At 39.4% G+C, this 22,488-nt stretch overlaps 1 protein-coding gene and 1 pseudogene across 1 annotated transcript; one reads left to right on the top strand and one right to left on the bottom strand.

Annotated features, from left to right (window-relative positions):
- Positions 1-18,678: 18,678 nt before the first annotated feature.
- Positions 18,679-21,119, bottom strand: LOC138036869 (piggyBac transposable element-derived protein 2-like; annotated as a pseudogene).
- Positions 21,120-21,529: 410 nt separating this feature from the next.
- Positions 21,530-22,198, top strand: LOC138036864 (uncharacterized). Its single transcript, XM_068882925.1, has one exon. The coding sequence runs from the start codon at positions 21,530-21,532 to the stop codon at positions 22,196-22,198; it is 669 nt and encodes a 222-aa protein (XP_068739026.1).
- The last annotated feature ends 290 nt before the right edge of the window (positions 22,199-22,488 follow it).

The raw sequence follows: 22,488 nt of genomic DNA, 5'->3' as shown, positions 1-22,488 counted from the left end.
AATTCTTAATTGTGCTGTGAAAAGTGTAATGTAAGGCTACGTATTGTAATTGTCAGGTTCCCTGGCAATTTTATTGGCGACCAATGAAAGAGTGCGTATTTTAAAGTGTGCTGTCATTAGACAAACTTGCATGACACGTTGGACTATTGATGTATCTTGACCATTGTGTTGTGTACACTTTGCTTTGAGTGTTCTTCAATATTGATTTTTGAACCATCGTGTTCTATATTGAGTGACCGCTCAAAACTAAACCGGCGTCTGTGTTCTTATTGGCCGCTGTTGTCAATTTTCCAGATTTCGTCCCGCAAGTAGAGCAGTTTGTTTTTTCGTGTGTAACCATTGATTCTTGAACACTTTAATTTAATTTAATTTAATTTTCAAAGAAAATATTTGTGTCTGCAAATTAACAAAAATGAAACGATCAATATTGACGTGTAATTCATGGCTGTATCTTGCAAAATAAACACTCTACAAGTGAGAGTTTGATTCTCTGTTACATGTTCCACACTGAAAAGTCTGAAAACGCTTTGGCGATTTTTTACATGGCACTGGATTTTATTCAACTTTATCAAATACATTCTGGTTAAAATTAAGCTTTTTCAAAAATTACAGCAGTTGCTTTCCATATTATTGCAAGACACTTAACCCTAACCCTAAATTGTTGTTGGAGATACTGTATTGGTGTTTATTGTTAACTTGATAAGTTCGCAGTTGCAGTGCTTTCCCGAAAAAAAACAAATGACTACGTTTCGGTGTTTTTTGGAACTCTGATACAATCTGCAAGCTATGTATTTATTGGGCCGTTTATACGAGAGAAAATAAGCCACTGCTTACTCTGTCGTGGCTTACATAAGGCGCGAACATCCTGTCTAAATGGTCCAAAATCTACGTTCACGGCTTTCTCCTGGCCTGGTAGTTAATACTCATATATAGTTCCTTTCGCATATTAGTTACAACGCCGGCTTATTTTCTCTCTTATAGAATGGCCCGGTTGCCTGTTTCGTTGGCACTTAGCGATAGCTATTCCTTAGTGATTAAACAGACCTCGATCTAAATGTTCATCTTCTAGTGAAGCCCTAATAATCGACTTTCTGTTGGATTGTTTATTGGGTACACTATACTACTTGCCCCTTTAACCCTTTAATTATTAATTTAACTAGGTCGAGTTTAGTCCTGGGCATTTATAAAGCCTGTATCACTCCCCTGTTGTTTCCAGATTTTTAGCTTACAGTTTATGTAGTATACATACATGAATTAAGACATGTAGCAGTAAAAGCATTTTTTTTGCAACAGGTGTTTTGTGATAATGAAATGGTGTTCTCGGGCATATTTCTAGCAGGATGGCCCTGTTTCTGTGCTACGACTCTTGGATTTTACGAAACTCACTACTAGGTCAAAACTCAGATGCTAAGGTTCCCAGGTGACACTCACTTTCTTGGTGCATGGTGGATATCCACTAACTGGGTACTGAAAAAGGAATTATTTTTTGTAACTTCATTGTAATCGAATGAACTTGACAAACTCGCCATTGCATTTAGATCTCTACTCCTCAAGCCATTTGAAAGTGAATTGGTGGGAAAATTGAAAAAAATTTCACCTTTGAAGGAATTGTTACTGGGCATTATTAAGTCAAGAGACTAGTAATCCTGGTGTCTATACCTTTTACATCTATCAAAACCAATTTTGTTTCAATGTGGATTAACGCTCATTCTATTGGTTTCTTTATGGTTATTTTCCTTATTTATGACTAATTGTTAGACTGTTTCGCAGCTGAAATTAAGTCACACTAATAGAAGGGCAAGAGTTCAGTTGATCTCAGTCTCATCAGTAATGTTAAAGTACCATATGTAGAAAAGTTGAATTAATTTTTAATGAATCTATATCTATAAGTTTAGTACATAAATAATGTTATGTCAACTTCCTTGTTTCTACACTTTGTCAACAATCATCTGCAGATCTGTTACTGATGTTTTTTTTTTTTTGCATTTCACTCAGACGGCTCATGGTCCCCTACAGGGATAATGGACACTTGACAAGGCAACAGAGCAAATTTAATGAAGCTCTGTCAAGCCAGCGCCAAGCACAGTATCTTTAACCTGCTGAGCCAGGCTAAGATTTCAGCCAAGTCTCCAAGAGACGTTTGCAAATTATTACATGAGAATAATTTCAGTTTGGACTGCATATATTTTCTGAAGCCTGGACTAAATTCTCTTCGTGTAATCGCAAACGTCTTTTTAGGAGGATTTCTTGAGGAGGTTGAGCTGGAATCTTCGCCTGGCTAACCAAGCTGAAATTTGAGACGTTTATATGAAGAGGAATTTAGTCCCAGGCTGCATTTATTTTATTTATTTGGTCTATTAAATAAACAAAATGGTGACAATGGAATTAAGTTGGTGCTGAAGCCGGACTGAAACTCGCTGTAATTGCAACAAAATTTCATCCCAGGCTGAAATTTTGCCATGAAATCAGCTCTCCTAGTAGTGCTAGTAGTGTCTCTGGAAATTAATTGAGTGTAATGCTTTTTGTAAATATTAATGCTGCAATGAGAATGTAGAAATTATGAGCTGATCAGTTGCAACGAAAAAAGTGGAGCAGCTCCAAAGGTTGTCCGTCTGTTCCGGAAAATTTCCGCTGGAACCACATGTTCATTTGCATTTCAAACGGTTGAACCGGAAATTTTGGCTAATTGGAAAGCGTCCTTGTTTACACGTCGGGTCTCTTCTCTTTGCCATTAAAGCTTGCATTAGTAGAATGCGAGAGTCAGTTACATGTACGCAGGAAAAAAGTAGGTGGGTAATGCCTTCATGTGTGAAGCAAATTCCCTACATTCCTGTTTGTGAAATGGACCTTCCCTCTCCCAAAGAAACGCCATAGTACTTCCAGTGAACAGAGATCTGCTACCCCCAGACCTCAGAGAAAGGGCAAATGTCCAAGCAACCACAGCAGAAGAACAGGCCAACTTTTTTTTCGAAAGCATTTTTATCTGTGGGGTCAAACCAATCATTCCATGCATGTTGCTTTTGTACGTGTTGAAAACAAAACAATGCCAAAGCCATTAACAGAGATGTTCAGGAAGAAAAATTTGGAAGACATCTTGTGGGAATTACAGCCAAAGTCTTAAACAGCTTTTAAATGAGCTCAAGATAAGTATCAAAGAAGCAGAAGCTCGAGGAAATAACAAGAGACGAGGCAGACAGCAAAGTGTGAATTGAGCAGAGAGCGGGATGAAAGTTTCAAAGTTTCAAAAAGCCTGATTAAGATTTGTTACCATAGCGTCATGGATTCTCAAATCCAGCAACAAAACGGGGCATATCAATTGAGAGCAAAGGACAAGAAGCATATTTTTTAATTGCAGATCAGCACCTCAATTTGTCTGTAGCGGACAGTGGGCTACACATAAACGAGAAGTGGTTCCTAGGTGCTTCACCTCGTGGTCTTGTTTTTTTGTGAGTGCGGCGGGAAAGGACTATAGAAATTAAATGTCTATACAAGTACAAGGATGCCCTTCTGGTTACTGCTGCAGCGGGCAGCAGTGTTTGTCTGAAATACGATGACGATGGGTTGACTTGTGGCTGAATACTGTTCATCGTTATTACTACCGAGTATAGTGCCAGTTGTTTGTAAACGGAGTGGAGTACTCTGATTTTATTGTCTGGTCTATAAAAGGACCTGTTTTGTTCAGCGAATGTTGCCTGACACTGTCTTTTGGGGCAGAATGTTGACAAGGGAAATAATCTTCTACAAGAAAGGAGTTCTCCCGGATATTTTAGGACAATGGTACACACGTTTCCAGTGCTCAGCCACGTCTTACTGAAGCAAAATCAACAGATAGTGACAAAGATGGACCCTGTTGCTTCTGACGACAGCACATTGAGGATAACCGACTAATTGGCTGTGACACGGTTGGATGCAAAATCCAAGTGGTTTCGCATGTCCTGTGTTGGACTCACAACAGAGCCTGATGGTGAATGGTTTTGCCCCTGTGCGTGCAAAATTGTTTCCAACCCTCTTTGTGGAGGAAGTTAATTGTTCATGAATCATAATGTTTTTATTCATCGTGCTAGAAAAGGTCTAAAATATTTAATCACAACGTACAATGGACTCTGATGGATTAGTAAGTGCAAAGAAGATTATTGCAATTTTGTCTATTGGAGCCAAATGATCTTGCCGAGCTGTCACTAGCTTTATAGGGAGTATTTCTTGTAAAAATAGTGTACTTTCTGCATGCATGACCAACTACTCTTTCCACATGAATTCTTACATTAGCAGTTTTCCTTGTCTCCTCTACTTCCTTTGCAGACAGCTGCTTATTGCCTCTGGTAAATGCCGGTATATGAAGGCGACCTTGATAAAAAACCCCACACAGTCAGCTAAATCAAAGCTGCCTATCAGCATGCACATGTCAACAGACCAGAGTGTTCAGTAAGACATTTGTCACTGGCTCTCCCACACTCCATGCCTTTGATATGAATGAGAAACTGAACAGTATTGTGATGTTTATAGTTAGACCATGTAATTGCCCTAGCAATTAAGCTAGATGGTCTGTCTATTAATATCTCAAAGCAGTCAATGCTGACTGCAACTTTTTTGGCCAAAGTTGCGTTGGAAAACCACAGGCAATAGTGGCTTGCAGTTTCCTCATGCTTGAGCCACTGGATTAAAAAATGAAAGCTAACATACATTACATGTATCCACCTGTCAAATACTGTGTGCAGTTGACACAGATATAATATATAGGTTTAGCCAAGCCTAAAAGCGGAGCTCCCTGGTTATTTATTCTAACTGCCTGTAGGGTTAGTGAAAATAAAAGGGTTCAAATTGTCGTGTTTTGATGTTTCCAGTTGCTGCTTTAATAATTAAATCATTTTTCTTTGCTTTCTTCTATGGAAAAATAACCCAGATTACATTTCACGCTAAAAACTGATATCGCACGAATCACGAAGTGATGAGTACTATATCAGTTTTTTGAGTGAAATTTACTTCATTTCTTAGGGAAAAAGATGTTTTCCCTTTCGTGTAGATACCATATATCTAAAACCACAACACTGTATAGAGAATTATTGCTTCCCGTGATGCCTATTTCACGCACGAGTATAAAATCATTCAGTTTTTTTAGGTATGTATAGTTACGTCAATTTTATTTCTTCGATAGTTGTACGTTTGACAAAAAATAGTCTTTTATTTTGTATTTTTTTATTTTGTTTGAGAAAAGAGTAATTAATAATTTTGTAGATTGCAAATAGACTTCAGATTGCTGTAAAAGAAATACAACTTATCAGTTCTTACGAGGGAAAAACTTGATGAGTTTTAAAAAAGAAAACAAGCACCCTCAGTGAGCGAATGGAAAAGGAAAAAAAGCCATTTCAGAGTCAACTGTCGATAGCCAGCGAATAGGAATCGCCTAAAATTAAAAGCCATATAAAAAATTTGTCAGTTCAAGGTCAAAAAAGAGTTTTACTGATGTATATTTCATTTATTTTATTTTTATTTTTTTTAAAATTAATTATTTTATTTCTACAACTGCAGATATAAATACATACAAAAGAAAAAACAAAAAAACTGAATACAAAAAAAAAAAAGAAAGAGTTATGGACGATAGAGGAGGCCATTTTTCCATGTTCCCTAACCCTAACAGTACCCTTTTTTGGAGTTCTACAATGTTTGGGTTTCCTTTCAAAACATCTGCGGTTATAAATAGATTGATTGATTTTGTTTTAGGGGGGGGGGGGGGGCTGGTAGATAACTGGCGGGTGTAACATCATTAAGACTGATTTGTTGGTTAGAGAGGTGAACAATGGTATTTTGGTCCTAAAACCCAAATAATTTCCATCAGCTCAGATATTGTATCTAGCCTTGATTGCAACTTCTAAAACATTTCTGTCTGGACAGAGCTTTTCAAAAGCTGGTTAAGAGGTAACACACTTCCTGAGTCCGCAACTTTTCTGTTCTTGGGGATTCTTTACTGGAACACAATGGTTACAGATGCACCAGTTGGGTAATTTTGCAGACTGCGGGTCGCCGTGGTCTTCATCTTCGCTCGTTGTGTTTCTTTGCGTAGTCCAATTTTCCCTTCCTTTGACGGAAGATCAATAAAGAAGTTAGTCCTTCTTTTGTGGTGGAAGACTGCATACAAACGCCTGAAAAACGGGAAAGTTTGAGTTTATCAGAACAAAAGATAAATAGCACGACAAGTTCATGACATTTCGCGTTGTTCGCAATGGCCTGATTGATACAACTTGAAAACGTTCCTTGCTTGATTGCCTTCACCGACTGCCGAATTTTGGCATTGTGTCGATAAGATGCACTGACTGATAAATTCTGGGCATTATTGTGCTCAAGTGCTTCTATCCTTCCATTTTTGCAAGAGACTTTGCACTTGCTGCATTCACAATTCACCCCGCATTTCTTGTCGGCATTACAACATGGACACCCACTTATCATGCTGTTTTCTTTCAACTGCATGTTTTTTTGCAAGAACATGACTGTGGATTGAGATATATATATCAATATGAGACGGGAAAGTAACAAAACATAACACAACACAATTAATATGAAGAAAAAAAAAAGCCTAACAGGCAGCACGCACTCCTGTCAGCTCCAGAAGTTGCCAAGAAACCACCATAAACATCAGTCTACATTTTAGTAACATCATTTGTAGCCCAGAATGTTTATTAATTGTACCAGAGTGGCCCTGAATCCTGTTTTAAATCGTCAACCTCAACTACACCACTTTGCTTCAAGGTATACACCGAATTCATAAATGGGGGCCAACCTGGGTCGAGTTATCAGCCAAACATGACACCGAGGCATTTTAGGATAAACATGCAGTATTTTTGAGGAGGGAAGGAGAAAATGGACGATCGATGTGCGGAAATTACATTCCTGGTTCTTCTTTAATTGCCAGAAGGTCATGGGTATTAAAACAAGATGAGCTACGGTTGTGGCTGAAATGTTGGAACGATTATACTTGAAGATCAAATTGTAAAGAGGTAAATTTTAAGCTTTAGTAAGCTTACATTGTTCGATCCGGCTTAGGCTTATGGCATAATTGTGTAAAATCAAGTCATCTGTTTTGAAGAAATTAAAAAGAGCTCTTGTTTTTCTTTTTGTTACTATTGCTTTTTTAAGAGTCGAAGAATACATCATTCAAGGGAAAGACAGTTTTCTTTATGGATCGGGATCTGAATTCGTTGTACAAAAAGCGAACTTTGCCAAGCAGGGTGCGATTTATGCTGTTGTTGATTCAAACTTTGCTGAGATTTCTTATTCAAAACTGAGGCAAAATTTTCCAAAAGGTAAAAGTATTAGGTGCTCTCTGGTGGAGAAAATGCCGCCTTTTATGAGGCAGAAATGAAGAATTTTAATAGAAAAAAGCGGCTGGAAAGCACCATTTTGTCCCAACCAGCTGGAAGAAGGGAAACCTCTTGAAGATCCATGTGTTGGTAATATTTACAAAGGTGGTAGTACCTTGAGTATTTTTAAATGTTTATATTATAGTTTAATTTATTCACATCTGTCGTATTGTACTGTCTCATGGGGACGTACCTACCTTACTAAATTAAACTGTTTACTACTGCTACAGAAAAGAGTACTACTAAGGATTATAGCACAATAAGGCTGGCGAGATCATGGCAGACCCCTAGATTAGGTAGGTATACTGAACATATTTCAAATTACTAAATTACAAATGGGGTGAGCTTGTATACAAACATCAAAATAACTTGTTTCCTGATATTTATGACTCCTATTCACAAACATCAGAGAGGCCCTCGATAATTGAACACGTGCAAGATCAAACCAAAATCTGTTTATACCTCGGCCAAGAACGAATTAAGGTGTGATTCCCTAGTATTGCACTGCGCATCCTGTTCTGCGCATAACACAGTGTAAGCCCCGTTCGTATTCAGGCATGGCTAAGAGGCTTTATGGTCAAATTTCATGGCTCTTTGTTTCACAAGTCTCAACGGATATTTCTAAACAAAAACATGTTTAAATTTAACCATAAAGACTCGTACCAATGTGTGAATATTGATATATCGAACGTGGCCAAAAAACATTTCAAAATGCCGACCTTTCGTGAGGGAAAGCTCGCTAGAAAGAAGAATGGCCGTTTTTCAGAGCACAGCAGTAAAGAGCAAAACAAGAAACGTTTTGGACTCTCACAAAACAAAAAGTCGAGTGATAGCCTTGATAATGCTAAAGAAGATTTAGTCCGACTGTGAAAGTGAAACCGCGCTATCGGGGAGACGTGTTGTCGAGGGGTCGAGCTTGGTTGCTTTCTGTTTTCTCCTAAACGAGGTTAGTTTTGGTGACCTATCTTTTTTTTGGCATAATTTTATTCTCTTACTCATCTTCTTTGCGCTCAAAAAAATTACAAAAAATTTACCGTCAGAAAAAAAAAGTTACAGGAAAGATAGTATTCGTAGCCATCACTCATGGAATCACCTTAAGGCAAATTCAGTTAGATTTGCCACAGCGGATAAATTGGAATAAAGTACCTTAACATACAAAAAATGCTTCCTCTCTCAAGCTTAAGAAATGAGCTTAAAGTTCATCTGCTTACATCCAAAGCCGGAGAATGACATCTTGTTTAGCTGCAGTTGCACCGCGGCCTGCACCGTGTTTTGCTTTGGTTTTCGTTCAGTTTTGTTTGTCTTACCTACTCTCTGACTCACAACTTCTATTAACCTAATTGTAGTCTATTGTTGATTAATTAATATGACGAAGAGTGCATGAGAACGGCATTTGCATAACTCTGTCCTGAGCACATAAAACCAACACCCGGCATGTCATTGATGGTTTTCAGCACAGTGAATTGGTCATACACATTACACAGCAGGTAAACTACAGCAATAGTACCGCAGCTTATGGTGGCAAATGTTATGTCACGTGTTTCGAAAAATGAAATGAGTTAGCGGGAATTTATTTTCCGAAAGGGAATAACTCTCGCTCTTATAACGGAAACGGCTTAAACAGTCAATCCATATCTGATTGGCTAGTTATTGATATTCTTGATGTTTATCTGTCCGTATCTAGGGACAGGGTTGACCATTATAGCACGCGAGGTGTATGTGTTTACATTAAAGAGTGCTAGTGCAAATATGAACACAATTAAGCATCTGAAGTGTTGGGGAACATCCATGAGTTGTTATATGGAATTCACCTTCGCCGCCCCATTGTCCTGTGCCTAGAGGGTTGTCATGTCTCATTGCTCCTGGAATGTACCACCTGCCAAAGGACACCGACAAACTCTTTCCTTTACCATCTTTTTCATCAAGTCTGAAATGTCCGAACTGTGATGTGTTCTGATCTCTGGCGACTCTTTAATAATATGTTGAATATTGGGGCTTGTTTGAATCACTTTTCGTCTGAACAACTAGTCAAGTGTCCCAACCCAGCAAGACGCTGCCATAGAATCTCGTGCTATACCTAATAATACACAAGTGGCAACTGCTCTCAAACTCAGAGCTACCCGGGGTTCGGGGTTCAGAACACAAAAAACTCCACTCTTATCTTGGACCATCTTTTCAATCGCTTACCTGGTAAAGTGCGAAATGTCCGAACTGTGGATCTTCTTATCTCTGGCGATTTTAATTGTGGTTGAATATTGGGTGCTCTTGTTGAATCACTTTCGTCTGAAGCAAATCTGTCAAGGTGTCACCCCAGAAAGACGCTGCCCATAAATCTCGTGCCTTACTAATATACGCAAGTTCCACTGCTCTCCTCAGGCCTACCCGGGGTTCGGATTGTCAGATCACAACACTTGTACTTGAACACCCTAAAGATACCAATTTGCAATGCTGAACAAGAATAACAACTCATGACCAACGCTGGAGCTGTAAGGCAGCATTGCTTAGATATGTGAGCTTCAATAACACCGGCCCTTTCTGTTTGCCTGCTTCTTGGTCTTTTGTGAAGATAAGTGAAAGCCTTCCATGAGGAAGTTCATTACTGTCCTTGACATCCTCATCTTGCCAGCCAAGCAATTTTTGCATCTCAACAGCTGATGCCCTAGGGCTGAACCAGCTGGTTAAGACACTTATCCTCTAAAGGCAAAAGGCCTTTAACCACCTATGGTTCCACTTGTATTTAATTCAAATATGACAGGAACTACTTACTAAATAGAGAGAGAAAGACTCGTAGAGCAAAGTGTTGGGAAGTCAAGTGGTTACCAGCACGTAAAAGGAAAAAAACCGAGCAAGTAGTGGTCAGGAAGTCAAGCACCTTACTGTGGGATGAAATCCAAATAAATTGGGACGATCTTAGCTAATCAGATACAAGTTGAAGGGTTCTCCGATCCTTCCGACTGGAGCAAGCCAGCATGTCTGGCGCTTTGAAGCAACAAGGATAGTAAATTAAATTGTTTCAAATAGCATTTTAGCAAGTGTTTGACAATTTTAATGATAATGTACTCTCGTAAAAAAGAAGGATGTTTAACTTCTATTTCATGTATTCCGATTCCGGAATACGGTCATTGAATGCGCACCCCTAAATTATCGTCCTCAATTATAATATCTCACGTACATCTGTTGTTGGGGAGTCAGATTTTCATATCCACTCGATCACAGAGAATCAAGTTAACAGAAGTTGTGTCTTTTCTGAGTGGGGTTTTCTGTCTCATCTGGGATATAATAGCCACAGGGTATCTGGCATTTTGTTTTAATGATAAAATATCTAGATATATTAGTTCACGCCACCTTGGGGAATTTGTAGATGACACTACTGCATACAGAGGTCGTTCCAAAGGGTGGTGCCAGCATTGTCCCATTGTACAGCTGACTGGGGGGTCATCCAGAGGGCTCATGATAACAAGTCCACCTTTGACGCTCATAAATGTAAAAGCTGAGAATATCCTTTACCAAGGACACAACTGATTGTTAATCCAATGGTTGTCGGCAGAAAGGAGCTGGAGGTGGGTCTGTCAATGTTAAGTTGCTACAAGAAGCGAGAAAATAGTTGAGACACTGAACGAGGAAGACCTACAATTAGGGAAAAATCACCTAAACATTACATTGTTGGTAACTGGTCTTTGGAGACTAACGCTAATGACTTCATCACTGGTAATATGAAAATCCTAATCTTATGTATGGCCTTACGTCACAGTAGCCTCGTTAGATTGGTGAACATTTTTGCGTTGTAAGCGGCTGCAGATCGAGACCACCGGTAACGTACAGATGATATTTAATACCTTGTTTCTGCTTTGTAATTTATTACGTATGAGACGTACACTATTTCTTAGATTTTCGAATGCACTCCTCCTCACGGATGCTACTGAATCAAATGTAACTGTGATAATCCTGTGTATTTGTAAACCGATGGTGTTAAAGGACCGTGAACCACGAAACATTCAAACTCCGTTTAGCAATAGCAAAACCGCCGTGGGCAAGCGTCGATGTCGGCCGAGGAAGAAGCAAATTCATCTGAATAGTCTGCAAAAGGAAGATTCACAAAAAAAAGGAATGAGGGCTTCTCACATCTATCGTGCTGACAAGAGAAACAGAGAGAATTATCAAAAGCTTTATTCTCAGCTGGTAGACGCCATGGGGACTCTTAGAAAGCCAACACGATTTATTTGTCATGTTATTTGACTGACGAAGAAGTTAACTGCCGATAACTGGATAACGGAAGTCGTCAGGAATCATCATTCACATAAGCTAGCTATGACTAATGAGATGTTTACATCAAAACTACAGAGTAGTATTAGAATCTAGGCCGCTTGTCAGAAGCAGAGCATGCAGAAATTAGGAAACAAAGAGCGCTGAGCAATACAGAGAATAATTGAAAATCAAACAGCGATCAGAAGAAAGCACAGCACACGCTGTTTTTGAAACATCGTGCCCAAGCGTTATCAACATCCTAGAACCAAAGAAGGGTACAATAATAATATAATAATAACTAGGCTAATAATGAGTCTTTATTTGATCAAAAAGATAAAACACATATGTTATGTTTACAATATAAATTAATATCTAAAATACATTCAATGAAGCGGGTAGTCTGTTACTATTGGTTCCACTACTGTTTTTCTTCTCAAATTAAATTAGTGTCTTTGATTATACAGGTAATAGAGTATATAATAGGAATGATTACAATCAGATCATACGTTCTTAAAAATTCTATTGTCTTGTGTTTTCATTAATGTTCGCCAATGTCTAGAGTGGCCCAAAGTGATTTTCTTCTAAAACATCTATCCAAAAATGCCTGTACTGGCGTTTGTTCAGTCTCTGACGCACCGTACACTGATAAGCCATACTAAGATTAGGTGTCACTAGACTGATTAAAACGATGATGGAGTTCTTGTTGATTGTAGCCTTCTGCTCTCAGACATTTAAAACATGGAAGCACTTATTTGCCTTAAATCAATTTGATTTTTACATGTGAACTAAACGGACAATTCGCTTCAAAAGTTGTATCCCTAAAATGGTTAATTGGTCACGAAGAACTTAAAGGGATGGCCCATGCCACAGGCCCTCAAAGAACCCCCATTCTACACCCTTCTTACAAACTAACTTAGCTACCTTGCATTGTACATTGGATTGCAGGCACATGGCATTATCGTGAGAATTCGTCCAAGAACAATTGGTTCACTAAATTCTGATGGATATATCACAGTCAGGTGTTAGACTAACCGGAGAGATTCAATAGTTGAATCATCAGACGTATTTCATCAATATACGATGATTGAACTAATTTAAAAGTAACGTCTAAGTCATGTACAGTAAATACACATGAAAATGGTAAGGTCCACTGCCCTTCCTTGAGTTAGTGCCTTGATTGCGACTTGCTTCTCCATTCTTCTACAGACTTTTATTACGCCATACCAACACAACGACTGCTGTCGTTTCCTTCATAAAACTACGATACCAATTATAAAAAACAAATAAGTAGATAAGTTATTATAAGCCTCCATATGTTCCTTAGTCTTTACTTGCCAAAAGATCGTGATTTACCGAGTCCAACGCCTCTGCTGAAGTCCACCTCGCGAAACATTTCCGAGACAGCATATACAGCATGTACTGTCCAGACTGTCGTTGTAGACTGGTCCGTTTTGGATTGGACCTAAGTTATTGATTCTGCACGTTTTGTACAATTTCCTCCTTGGCGATAGGCAAACTGGGTAGGGGTTAAGTTCTTCTCCAAAGAGTCCTTTACATAGTTCTGATACACAATCCTTTCAAAAGCGCTCGCGATTACAGGTGTAATATTTATCCCACGATAATCCTGGTAACTTTTTGGTATCTCCACTTTCGGTAATGGCTTGATGGTGGCTCTTTTCCAAGAGGTAGGCCAAGTGTGACTCGCCAGCTGTACAATCTCTACAGTCCAAAAATTTCAGCTCCAACTTGAATAAGCATTTACGGAATGCAAACAACCGAATAGTGAGCTACTTAATTTGCTGACAAAAGAATCAGCAGAATCTGAAATCAGATGGATTCACGATATTCAAAGAAAGGACAACGGGACAATTGAAAAACTAGATGTGCAAATTGCTAAAGATGAAAAACTAAAAGAATCAAAGCAAGCGATAAAGGAAAAAACGACCAACCTTAGCTTGGAGAAAATAAAGTTGCCGAAATTTGATGGTGAAATACGAGAATATCCACAGTTTAAAAGAGATTTCCAAAGGCATGTTGAGCCCCCTTAGACAAAGGCGTTGTTTCGTACGTCATTATGATCCTGTCTCGGTAAAGAACCTTACAAAACAGTAAAGAGTGAGACGATGACATTAACGAAATGTGGAAACGCCTCGATGATAAGTACAAAGACCCCACCAAGGTTGCAGGTGTGATCATTGACAGTATTCAACGAACCAAAATCATCAGAGAAGGAGAAGATAAACGACTCGTCGAATTTCTAAACATGTTGGAGACGGATACAGAGACCTAAGAAGACTTGGACTTGAGGCAGAGATTACAACGACCAGTTCTGTAAGCATTATAGAAAGAAAATTACCGATGGATATAAGGAGAGAGTGGGCTCAAACAGTCAGCTCAGATGCAAGCATGATTGACAAGATGAACAAGTTTTCAAGCCCTTTACGATTTCTACTAAATCAAAAGAGACCCACAGAATATGATTGTGCCGCACTTTGGGTTTACAACTCCAACACGGCAATGTCTGAACGAGTCACGCACCATGCAACCGCAAGAGAATACACTGATGAAAGACAATCGAATTATTCTAAATGCTTGTTCCACAACAATGCTGAGAACTGGACAAGTGAGTGTAAATTATATCTGTCCGAATCAGTAGATGGAAGAAAAAGAATGTTAAAGGAAAGGGTGCGTGTTGGTCATGCTTGAAAAGAGGACATCACGTACATGATTGTAAAAGAAAACGAAATTGTGGCATAAACGACTGCGCGGGAAAACATCATAGAGCCATCCACGAGGAAAGAAAAGAAGTCACAGCGTCAGCAAATGTCTGCAGCAACTCACAAATCGATACATGTCTCCTGCAACTTCAAAGAATAAAAACAAAGAGAGGATACGTAAACGTCATGTGGGACAACGTGGCTTTGATATCACTCATCACAAACAAAAAGGCACAGGAAGAGAAACTAAAGGGAACACGGGTAGAGCTGTCTATCGTAAAAGTGGGTGCGAAAAGTGAGAAGATTGCATCAGAAAAGTACTGGCTATGTCTCATTGATAAAAAAGGCCAAATTGTCGAGTTTGATGTTTATGGCATCGACAAGATCACCTCAGACATTCAAAGCATAAATATTGATGGTATAGTTCAATTGTTCAAAAACGTTTCAAAGGAAGAAATTGTGCGCCCTACCAGAGCAATCGATGTCCTAATAGGCTACGAATACGCTGGATTTCACCCTGAGAGAGAGCAAAACTCAGAGCACTTGCTGCTTCTGAAGAATTGCTTCGGCCCATGCATAGGAGGAACACACCATTCATCAAGGAAACCATGTGAAACCTAATCTCAGTGATATAAAAGTCATTCATGTTATGAAAGCGAACGCAGAGGATTTTTACAACATCGAAAATCTTGGAATCGAGTGTGAACCCCACTGTGGAGGATGTAAATGCGGGAGATGTCCCAACCCTTCTCCCCCCAAGGCAACAGGCGAGTAGCCGTGGCAACGCTGATCTCTAGGGAGAAAAGGCTCCTCAAGAACCCTCAGCACGCCAAAATTTACGATATGGAAATAAAAGATATGGTTGCAAGGGATGTTGCCCGTAAACTCAGTAAAGAGGAACTAAACAGTTACAAAGGCCCTATACATTATATCTCGCATCACATCATGAAGTTCCCAAACCAGATACGAAGTCTACACCGGTTAGAACAGTGTTCAATAGTAGCGCTTAATACATGGGCCATGTACTTAATGAATATTGGGCAAAAGGTCCAGATCTACTCAACAATCTAGTGGGAGTATTAATTAATACGGTTTAGGGAGAACCAAGTAGCATTGATGGGTGATATCAGGAAGATGTACCATACTGTAAAGACAAAGCCAATAGATCAGCACACCCACCGATTCTTGTGGCGAGATATGGACATGACGAGAGAACCAGATACATATACCATGCAAAGAGTATCATTTGGTGATAAGCCATCAGGCACCGTTGCTACAGTAGCCCTAAGAAAAACCGCTGAGATGGGAAGAGAAAAGTACCTGCAAGCAGCACAAATTATCCAAGATAATACTTACATGGATCACATTGACAGCACTGAGGACCTACCAACAGCGCAAACAATTGCCAGCGATATTGAGAATTTGATTAAGAAGGGTGGATTCCAAGTCAAGGGCTGGATATTTTCAGATGATCCTATAAATCAAGAAAAGACGGCTATACGTAGTGAGCCAAATACATCGACAGAGAAAGTCCTCTGAATAATCTAGAATCCAGTCAAGGATTACTTATGCTTTGAAGTTCAACTAAACTTTTCACGTAAGAAACACAAGTTGCGCATCGAAAGAGATTCAAAGACTAATCCGCTCCCCTACGAAATTCCAGAACAGCTAACGAAATGCATTATTCTCTCACAAGTTAATAGCATCTACGATCCGCTCGGATTATCAGGACCTTTCACAGTGAGAGTGAAAATGATGCGTCAGATATGGGCAAGGGACATCAAGATGAACTGGGACGATCCTATTCCGGAGGAGAATAAGCGAGATTGGATAATGTTCTTCAAAGAACTACATGAGATGGACAATGTCAAATTTAAAAGATGCATGAAGCCACGTGATACAATCGGAGATCCAATATTGATTATCTGTAGCGATGTATCCAGCCAAGCCTTCGGCGCATGTGCTTACGTAAGATGGGAACTAAACGGTGGCCTGTTTAAAAGTAGCCTGATTGTGTCCAAGAACGGCCTTGCCCCGATTAAGATGTCTATTGATCGCATAGAGCTATGCGGAGCAATAATCAACAAACGACTAAAAGTGCTGTACAACAGCAGTGCAGATATTATTTCCAGAAATTCTACCATATCGTTGATTCACAAATGGTGCATGCTATGATTCAAAAGGATTCCTATGGTTTCAACACATTTACTGCGACGCACATAGGGGAAATTCAAGTAGGCACTAATCCTCAAGATTGGTACTGGGTCGAAAGCGAGTATAACATGATAATAATAATAATAATAATTTAACAATTTATATAGCGCATATTTACATGTGCTAATCAATAGCGCTGTACATTTATCTGTTAAAAAGAAACGAAAATACATTACCGTGAGAATAAAATAAACTAAGTTACAAACTATAAAAAATACTTCTTAAAAAGATGAGTTTTAAGTCGAGATTTAAAACTGGTAAGTGATGTTGCTTGACGAAGCTCCACTGGTAGCTGATTCCAGAGTTTTTGCGCTACTGCTGAGAATAATCTTGCTGAGGACGTTGTAAGCATCTTTCCCTTTGGATGGACCACTAACAGCTTACCAATAGACCTAAGATTATATAATAAATTCGATCTTATACTAATAAGATTGCCACGATAAGTTGGCGCTAGGTCATAAATACACTTGAAAGTCAAAAGTAAAATCTTATAGTCAATACGGGAAGAAACCGGCAGCCAATGCAGCTCATAAAGCGCCGGTGTAATTTGAGAAAACTTGCTAATGCCAATAATAAGTCTTGCTGCTGCATTTTGTACATGCTGTAATTTAGCAATCTGCACCTTTGGTAAGGCAAACAATAAACGAGTACAATAGTCAAGACGGCTGGTTATAAAAGCATGAACCAAAGTAATTAAAGAATCTCTCGACAGGTATTTCTTAATACATCTCAAGTTATGTAAATGATAAAATGCTGCATTACAGGCCTTGTTTATATGATCAGTCATGCTTAAGTTGCTGTCAAACCGCGATCCAAGGTTTCTAACACATGGGCTTGGACTGATAGGATTAGTGCCCACAGTTATGGAACACGAATCTGATTTATCAAGCTGTTGTAATGTACGGACTAACAAAAACTCTGTTTTATCATCATTGATCATCAACCGATCTTGAATCATCCATTTCCTCACCGCATCAATGCACTTTTCCATAGCTTGTATAGCATCAGCTTGAGCAGCGTTGCGGAGTGGTTTAATTATTTGTTAAAACTCTTTTTCTACACAGTGAAATTAGCCAAAAAATGACAATTGTTTTATTTCTAATTATTTCTCTCCAGGTAATTATACAAGCAAGGAAAATTATACCTCAAATGAAAGAGAAAGGATAAAGCTACAACCAGAAACAATTTTTGAGCCTACAAGTTGTTCCTAATTTTGCTGCTACATTAATTTATGCCTAACATTTGCATACATTATCATACAATTAACTACTGAAGTAAGCCAGAGAGCCTTGATGGAATGAAGCAACACTTGATTGACCCCTAGTATATGTTCCCCATCATGTAAGGACAACATCCTGAAGATTTGGCTGAAAAAGAATGAAAATTTAAACGTACCAAAAAAGGGTGAAATTTGATCCTCTGAGTATAATTTCTTTTGCCCTCACCCAGGAATTTGTTGCGGTGGAAAGCATTACCTCCCATAAAAGATAGTGAATAGGTTCCCTAAAAAATACACATTTCAACCAACAATCACCAACCCTAATGGATGCTGGCCTTTAAAACTGCATAAAGTAGTATAAATTATAAAATCCGGACTCATATGATGGCACAAATAAAGACCAGGCAATGTGAAATAAGCAAGGCCCGGCTAAAGTAATTAAATTTAGAGCAAATTTGAACAAGGTACAACTAGCACAACATAGCACACTTACTTGTGGAACACTGGTTGTAGTGATACAGTCCTCTTAGCACTCCTTGGTTGACACTACATCTGCCTTGAATCAAAACCTAAAAAAAAAAGGGGTGGGGTACCCACCACTCACCCCTATCACCTCTTGAGAGATGTATTATCTCTCAAGAGATGATAGACCCCACACTCAAGACAAAAAGTGCGTTAGTATTTGATAACAACAGGCACTATATAAGATAAGAACAAGAAAATATAACAATGCTACTGTAATTTTTTGTTTTTTGTTTTGGTTTTTTTGTCAAATAACTCAACAATACTGACATTATATACAGTTCAACAATATATACAGTTCTAAGTTACCCTGGGGTGCAATATATAAGATAAAGGCACTATATAAGATAAGAACAAGAAATATAACAATGCTACTGTAATTTTTTTTTTTTTTTTTTTTTTGTTTTTTTGTCAAATAACTCAACAATACTGACATTATATACAGTTCAACAATATATACAGTTCTAAGTTACCCTGGGGTTCATCTACTTACCAGACTGTTTTTGAAAATGCCTGGAGTGAAACACTTCAAAACAGTTTATTTCGCGTGTGATGTGCATGTGTAACCCCTGACACTGAGGTGCTCTGCAGGAAGTGTTCACTGGAAAGCGACCCCTTCCCTCCCTCACGCACACCACACACTGTTTCCTTGCATCTACAAATAGTGGGCAATGAATAGTATCGAAAGCCATAAATTGCTGAACGGTCTCATTACTAGGGGGTGCATCAGTGGCAGGGAAATCACAGATGTTACGTACAAGCTCCTCCCTGTAGGATGCCAGTGAGTAGCCGACAGATCGCCTAAGAGCTTGATTTTCAGGGAACTTACGTTGTTGTTCCTTGAAAAGGATGAAGCTATTAACTACAGCCATATCAATTAGTTGGAAAAGTAAGGTTTTCCACCACCTCATGCACTTCCGCTGTACATTGGGTGGCAAGGATCTGATCGGATTGATCCACAGCATTCATGTATTGGTTATACATGTGGAAAACCTCAGGTTGCGGGACTGAAGTGGCACTCCAGGTACCACCAGCCTTTCTCTTTTGGTTTACCTGGTTGGTCTGATTTGCATTGGCAGAGGTAGAAATCATTGACACCACTTGTTGTCAACCCACTGCAATGCCAACACAGGTGCATCCCTCTCCCAAGGCATAGTGCCTTTCGGCTTACCTTTGGCCCCCTCCTTGCCTTTCTTCAAACTTGCCGGAAGTCCCTTCTGCTATCTAAAATAGTACCAGTGAGAAGGGTTCCACGCTCAAACAAGTGTTTGGCAAGGGTCATTGATGTATAAAAATTGTCAACAAATAAATGATACCCCCTGGTTGAGATAGTTATGCATAAGGGTCATAACAACGTCATACCCGAGGCCATGATGACTAATTTCCCACCCTGCCTGCTTACCTATGTAGATATTGAAATCTTGAACATAGGCGTTGGAGCTGTCGGCCAATACCCATAACTTTATGCCCCACTTAGTGGGCTTATCTTTTATGTACTGACGGATGCCTGACCTGTGTCGGGACTTCACCATGCGCTCATCAATGGGGACATGTTGCCTCGGCTGGTGCAAGAGCTGGCATCTTGACTTAAAATACTGTTAAAGAGCCTCTACTTTTCTTAACTTATTACCAGCAGGCTCGTTTAGGGGGTTCACGATGTGCAGGAAAGCCATAAGGGCTTGAAACTGCACCCTGGGCATGATTGATCGAGCCCAGAGGCTGTGGTACAGAGTAGCCTTGCTCCAATATTTACTAACATCCCCCACTACTTTAATTAGCCCAAAATAAATAAGGAGAGCCATAAGCCTTCGGATTTCATCTGATGTTGTTGCCTCCCAGCTGCCATCCGGAAGTGTGTAACTTCTATATTCACCGGTAGCAATACGGATGTCAGCATAGGTGTTGGTATGCATAACTATACTATCAACCATTTCCCTGGTGAAGAACAGCTGGAAAAATTCTATAGCATTTACCATGCTGTTCCTGAGGAGTGGACCCTCAAGGTGAATGCCAGGTGGTCGAGCAGGGGTGAACTGGGGATGGGGATACTGAGGGGGATTACCGAAGTCTGGGTCATCATATGAGGAGAAAGGCACTGCAGGAATTTGTTTCACAAATGAAACCGAAATAAATCACAAAAGAATACGTGGGTTGAAATAAGTTACAGCAGAAACATCAGACGAACTTTATAACAAATCTAACCCTCTAAAATCATAGGAATTTTATAATCCCATAAAATATGCGACGGTTGAAGTTTCAGCAAAAACAAAAATATCACATTTCAGTAACGATAACAAACGACCGATTTTGAATTTTTCTCTCATTTCACTTCGCAAAAAGTGCTAAATTTAAAACTAAGGCTTCACATCTAAACGCACGAAACGCAATTTTATTCATATTAGACCAGAAACGACGATGCGTGCATGTGAATAGAACAAACAATCAGCTGTTTGTCTCCCGCTAGCATCAAACTACAAAACTGCAACGACATCTGTTTCACAAATAAAGGCATTTGACGAAAAATATAAGACTTTTATGTCGAAAACATTATTTGTGGATGAATTTCAAAAGAAAAAACATGGGTTAGTACGCTTGAAGTGAAAGGAAACGAAATTTCATTGCATTTCAAGGCTGACCGCGTGCTCTCTCGAAGCGAAGGTTCAAAATTTCACTACACAATCAAGTGATCGCTTACCTTGATTCGTCACTTTCAAAGCCTAGTTGGCGATCCAAATCATACTCCTCATCTTCTGCCATCCCCAATGTGTCTTCGTCGAACTCTGAATCACCAAAAACCGCATCCATAACTTCTTCCACGGTGTAAATCGCCTGTCTTGAAGAAGACGCCATACTGCTGCAAGACAAGAACAGAGAGAAATGAATTCAAATCATCGTGGTGTCGCAAGATTGTTTCATTGCTAAGTGAAACTCGGCCTGTGATTGGTTAATTACAATATCTCGTTAGTGACGAAGTTTCATAGCGATCCGAAGAACCTCCGATGAGTAACCCGATCTTTTCCGACGGATACGCCAGCATATCAGTTTGAGGCCAGGGAGATAAGGTTCCACGATCTTAAACAGCTTGGACGCATATATTATGAATAGCAAAGGCCCTAAACATTGCCGATTGGTTAACGAGAGGCAAGAAACCGAGCAAGCTTGGTTTTGGTAGTAGTTGGCAAGATGGTCCCACATTCCTTAACCAACGCGAGAGTGAATGGCCAATAAGTCATAATTACGCTGAACAACAATTACCGGACATGATGAAAACCGTAAGAATTGCGACTGCAGTTATAAAGGACAATATCGTAACCAGAATTAACATAAACAATTATTCCAACTATAAGAGATTGCTACGACTGACAGCGCGAGGTAGGTATCACACAGATTCGAAACCTACATTCTTTAATGTCAAAAGGGAACCCACTGCAGAAGATCTCATGAAGGCTGAAGATCTGTGGATCAAAGAAGCGCAGAGGAACATGCAGGAAGAACTCAAGGCAGGAAAATACAAACGTCTATGTCCGCGCCTACGTAAAGATGGAATATATGTCGTGGGAGGTTGTGCCACCAGGTGGATGGAAATGAGTTACAACAAAAGCGAAGTTATATTATTACCCTATGAGCATCGCTTCTCACGTCTCTATGCAGAATATGTCCATAACAGGGGACATTACGGAGTATCAACAACTGCCAGTAAAATTCGCTCCAAATTCTGGATTGATATAAAACTAAGTGAGCAAGTAATGGGAGAACTTCCAGAGGAGAGACTCAAGCCCTCTCCAGCCTTTCATTGCACAGCTATTGACTTGTTTGGTCCCTTCAAGATTAAAGATGAAGTAAGAAAACGAACGACAGGAAAAGTGAACAGAGTTATCTTCAACTGCTTAGGAACACGACCCGTGTATCTAGATCTTACAGCAGATTAGAGCACTGAAAATTTTTTAATGGTGTTGAGAAGATTTGTTTCAATAAGAGGTTATCCATTCAAACTTTACTCCGAAAACGGACCTCAGCTAGTTGCAGCTAATAAAGAACTTAAAATTGTTACCAAAGGATGGGACTGGGAAGAATTAAAAGCATTCGGAAACAAAGAAGGTTTCCAGTGGGAATTCACAACAGCTGATGCTCCCTGGCAAAACGGAGTTTCTGAGGCTCTTGTAAAATCAGTCAAAAGAGCTATTGCCGCAGCCATCCATGAAAGCATTCTGACCTTTTC

Source organism: Montipora capricornis, chromosome 2 (genome assembly GCF_036669925.1).
Source record: "Montipora capricornis isolate CH-2021 chromosome 2, ASM3666992v2, whole genome shotgun sequence".
Taxonomy (NCBI): Eukaryota; Metazoa; Cnidaria; class Anthozoa; order Scleractinia; family Acroporidae; genus Montipora; species Montipora capricornis.
Note: the sequence above shows the minus strand (reverse complement) of the source record. Positions and strands in the feature narration are given on the sequence as shown.

Bases quoted from the DNA above. Each gene is read 5' to 3' on its own strand.
- LOC138036864 (XM_068882925.1), top strand. From the start codon at position 21,530: ATGATGAAAACCGTAAGAATTGCGACTGCAGTTATAAAGGACAATATC.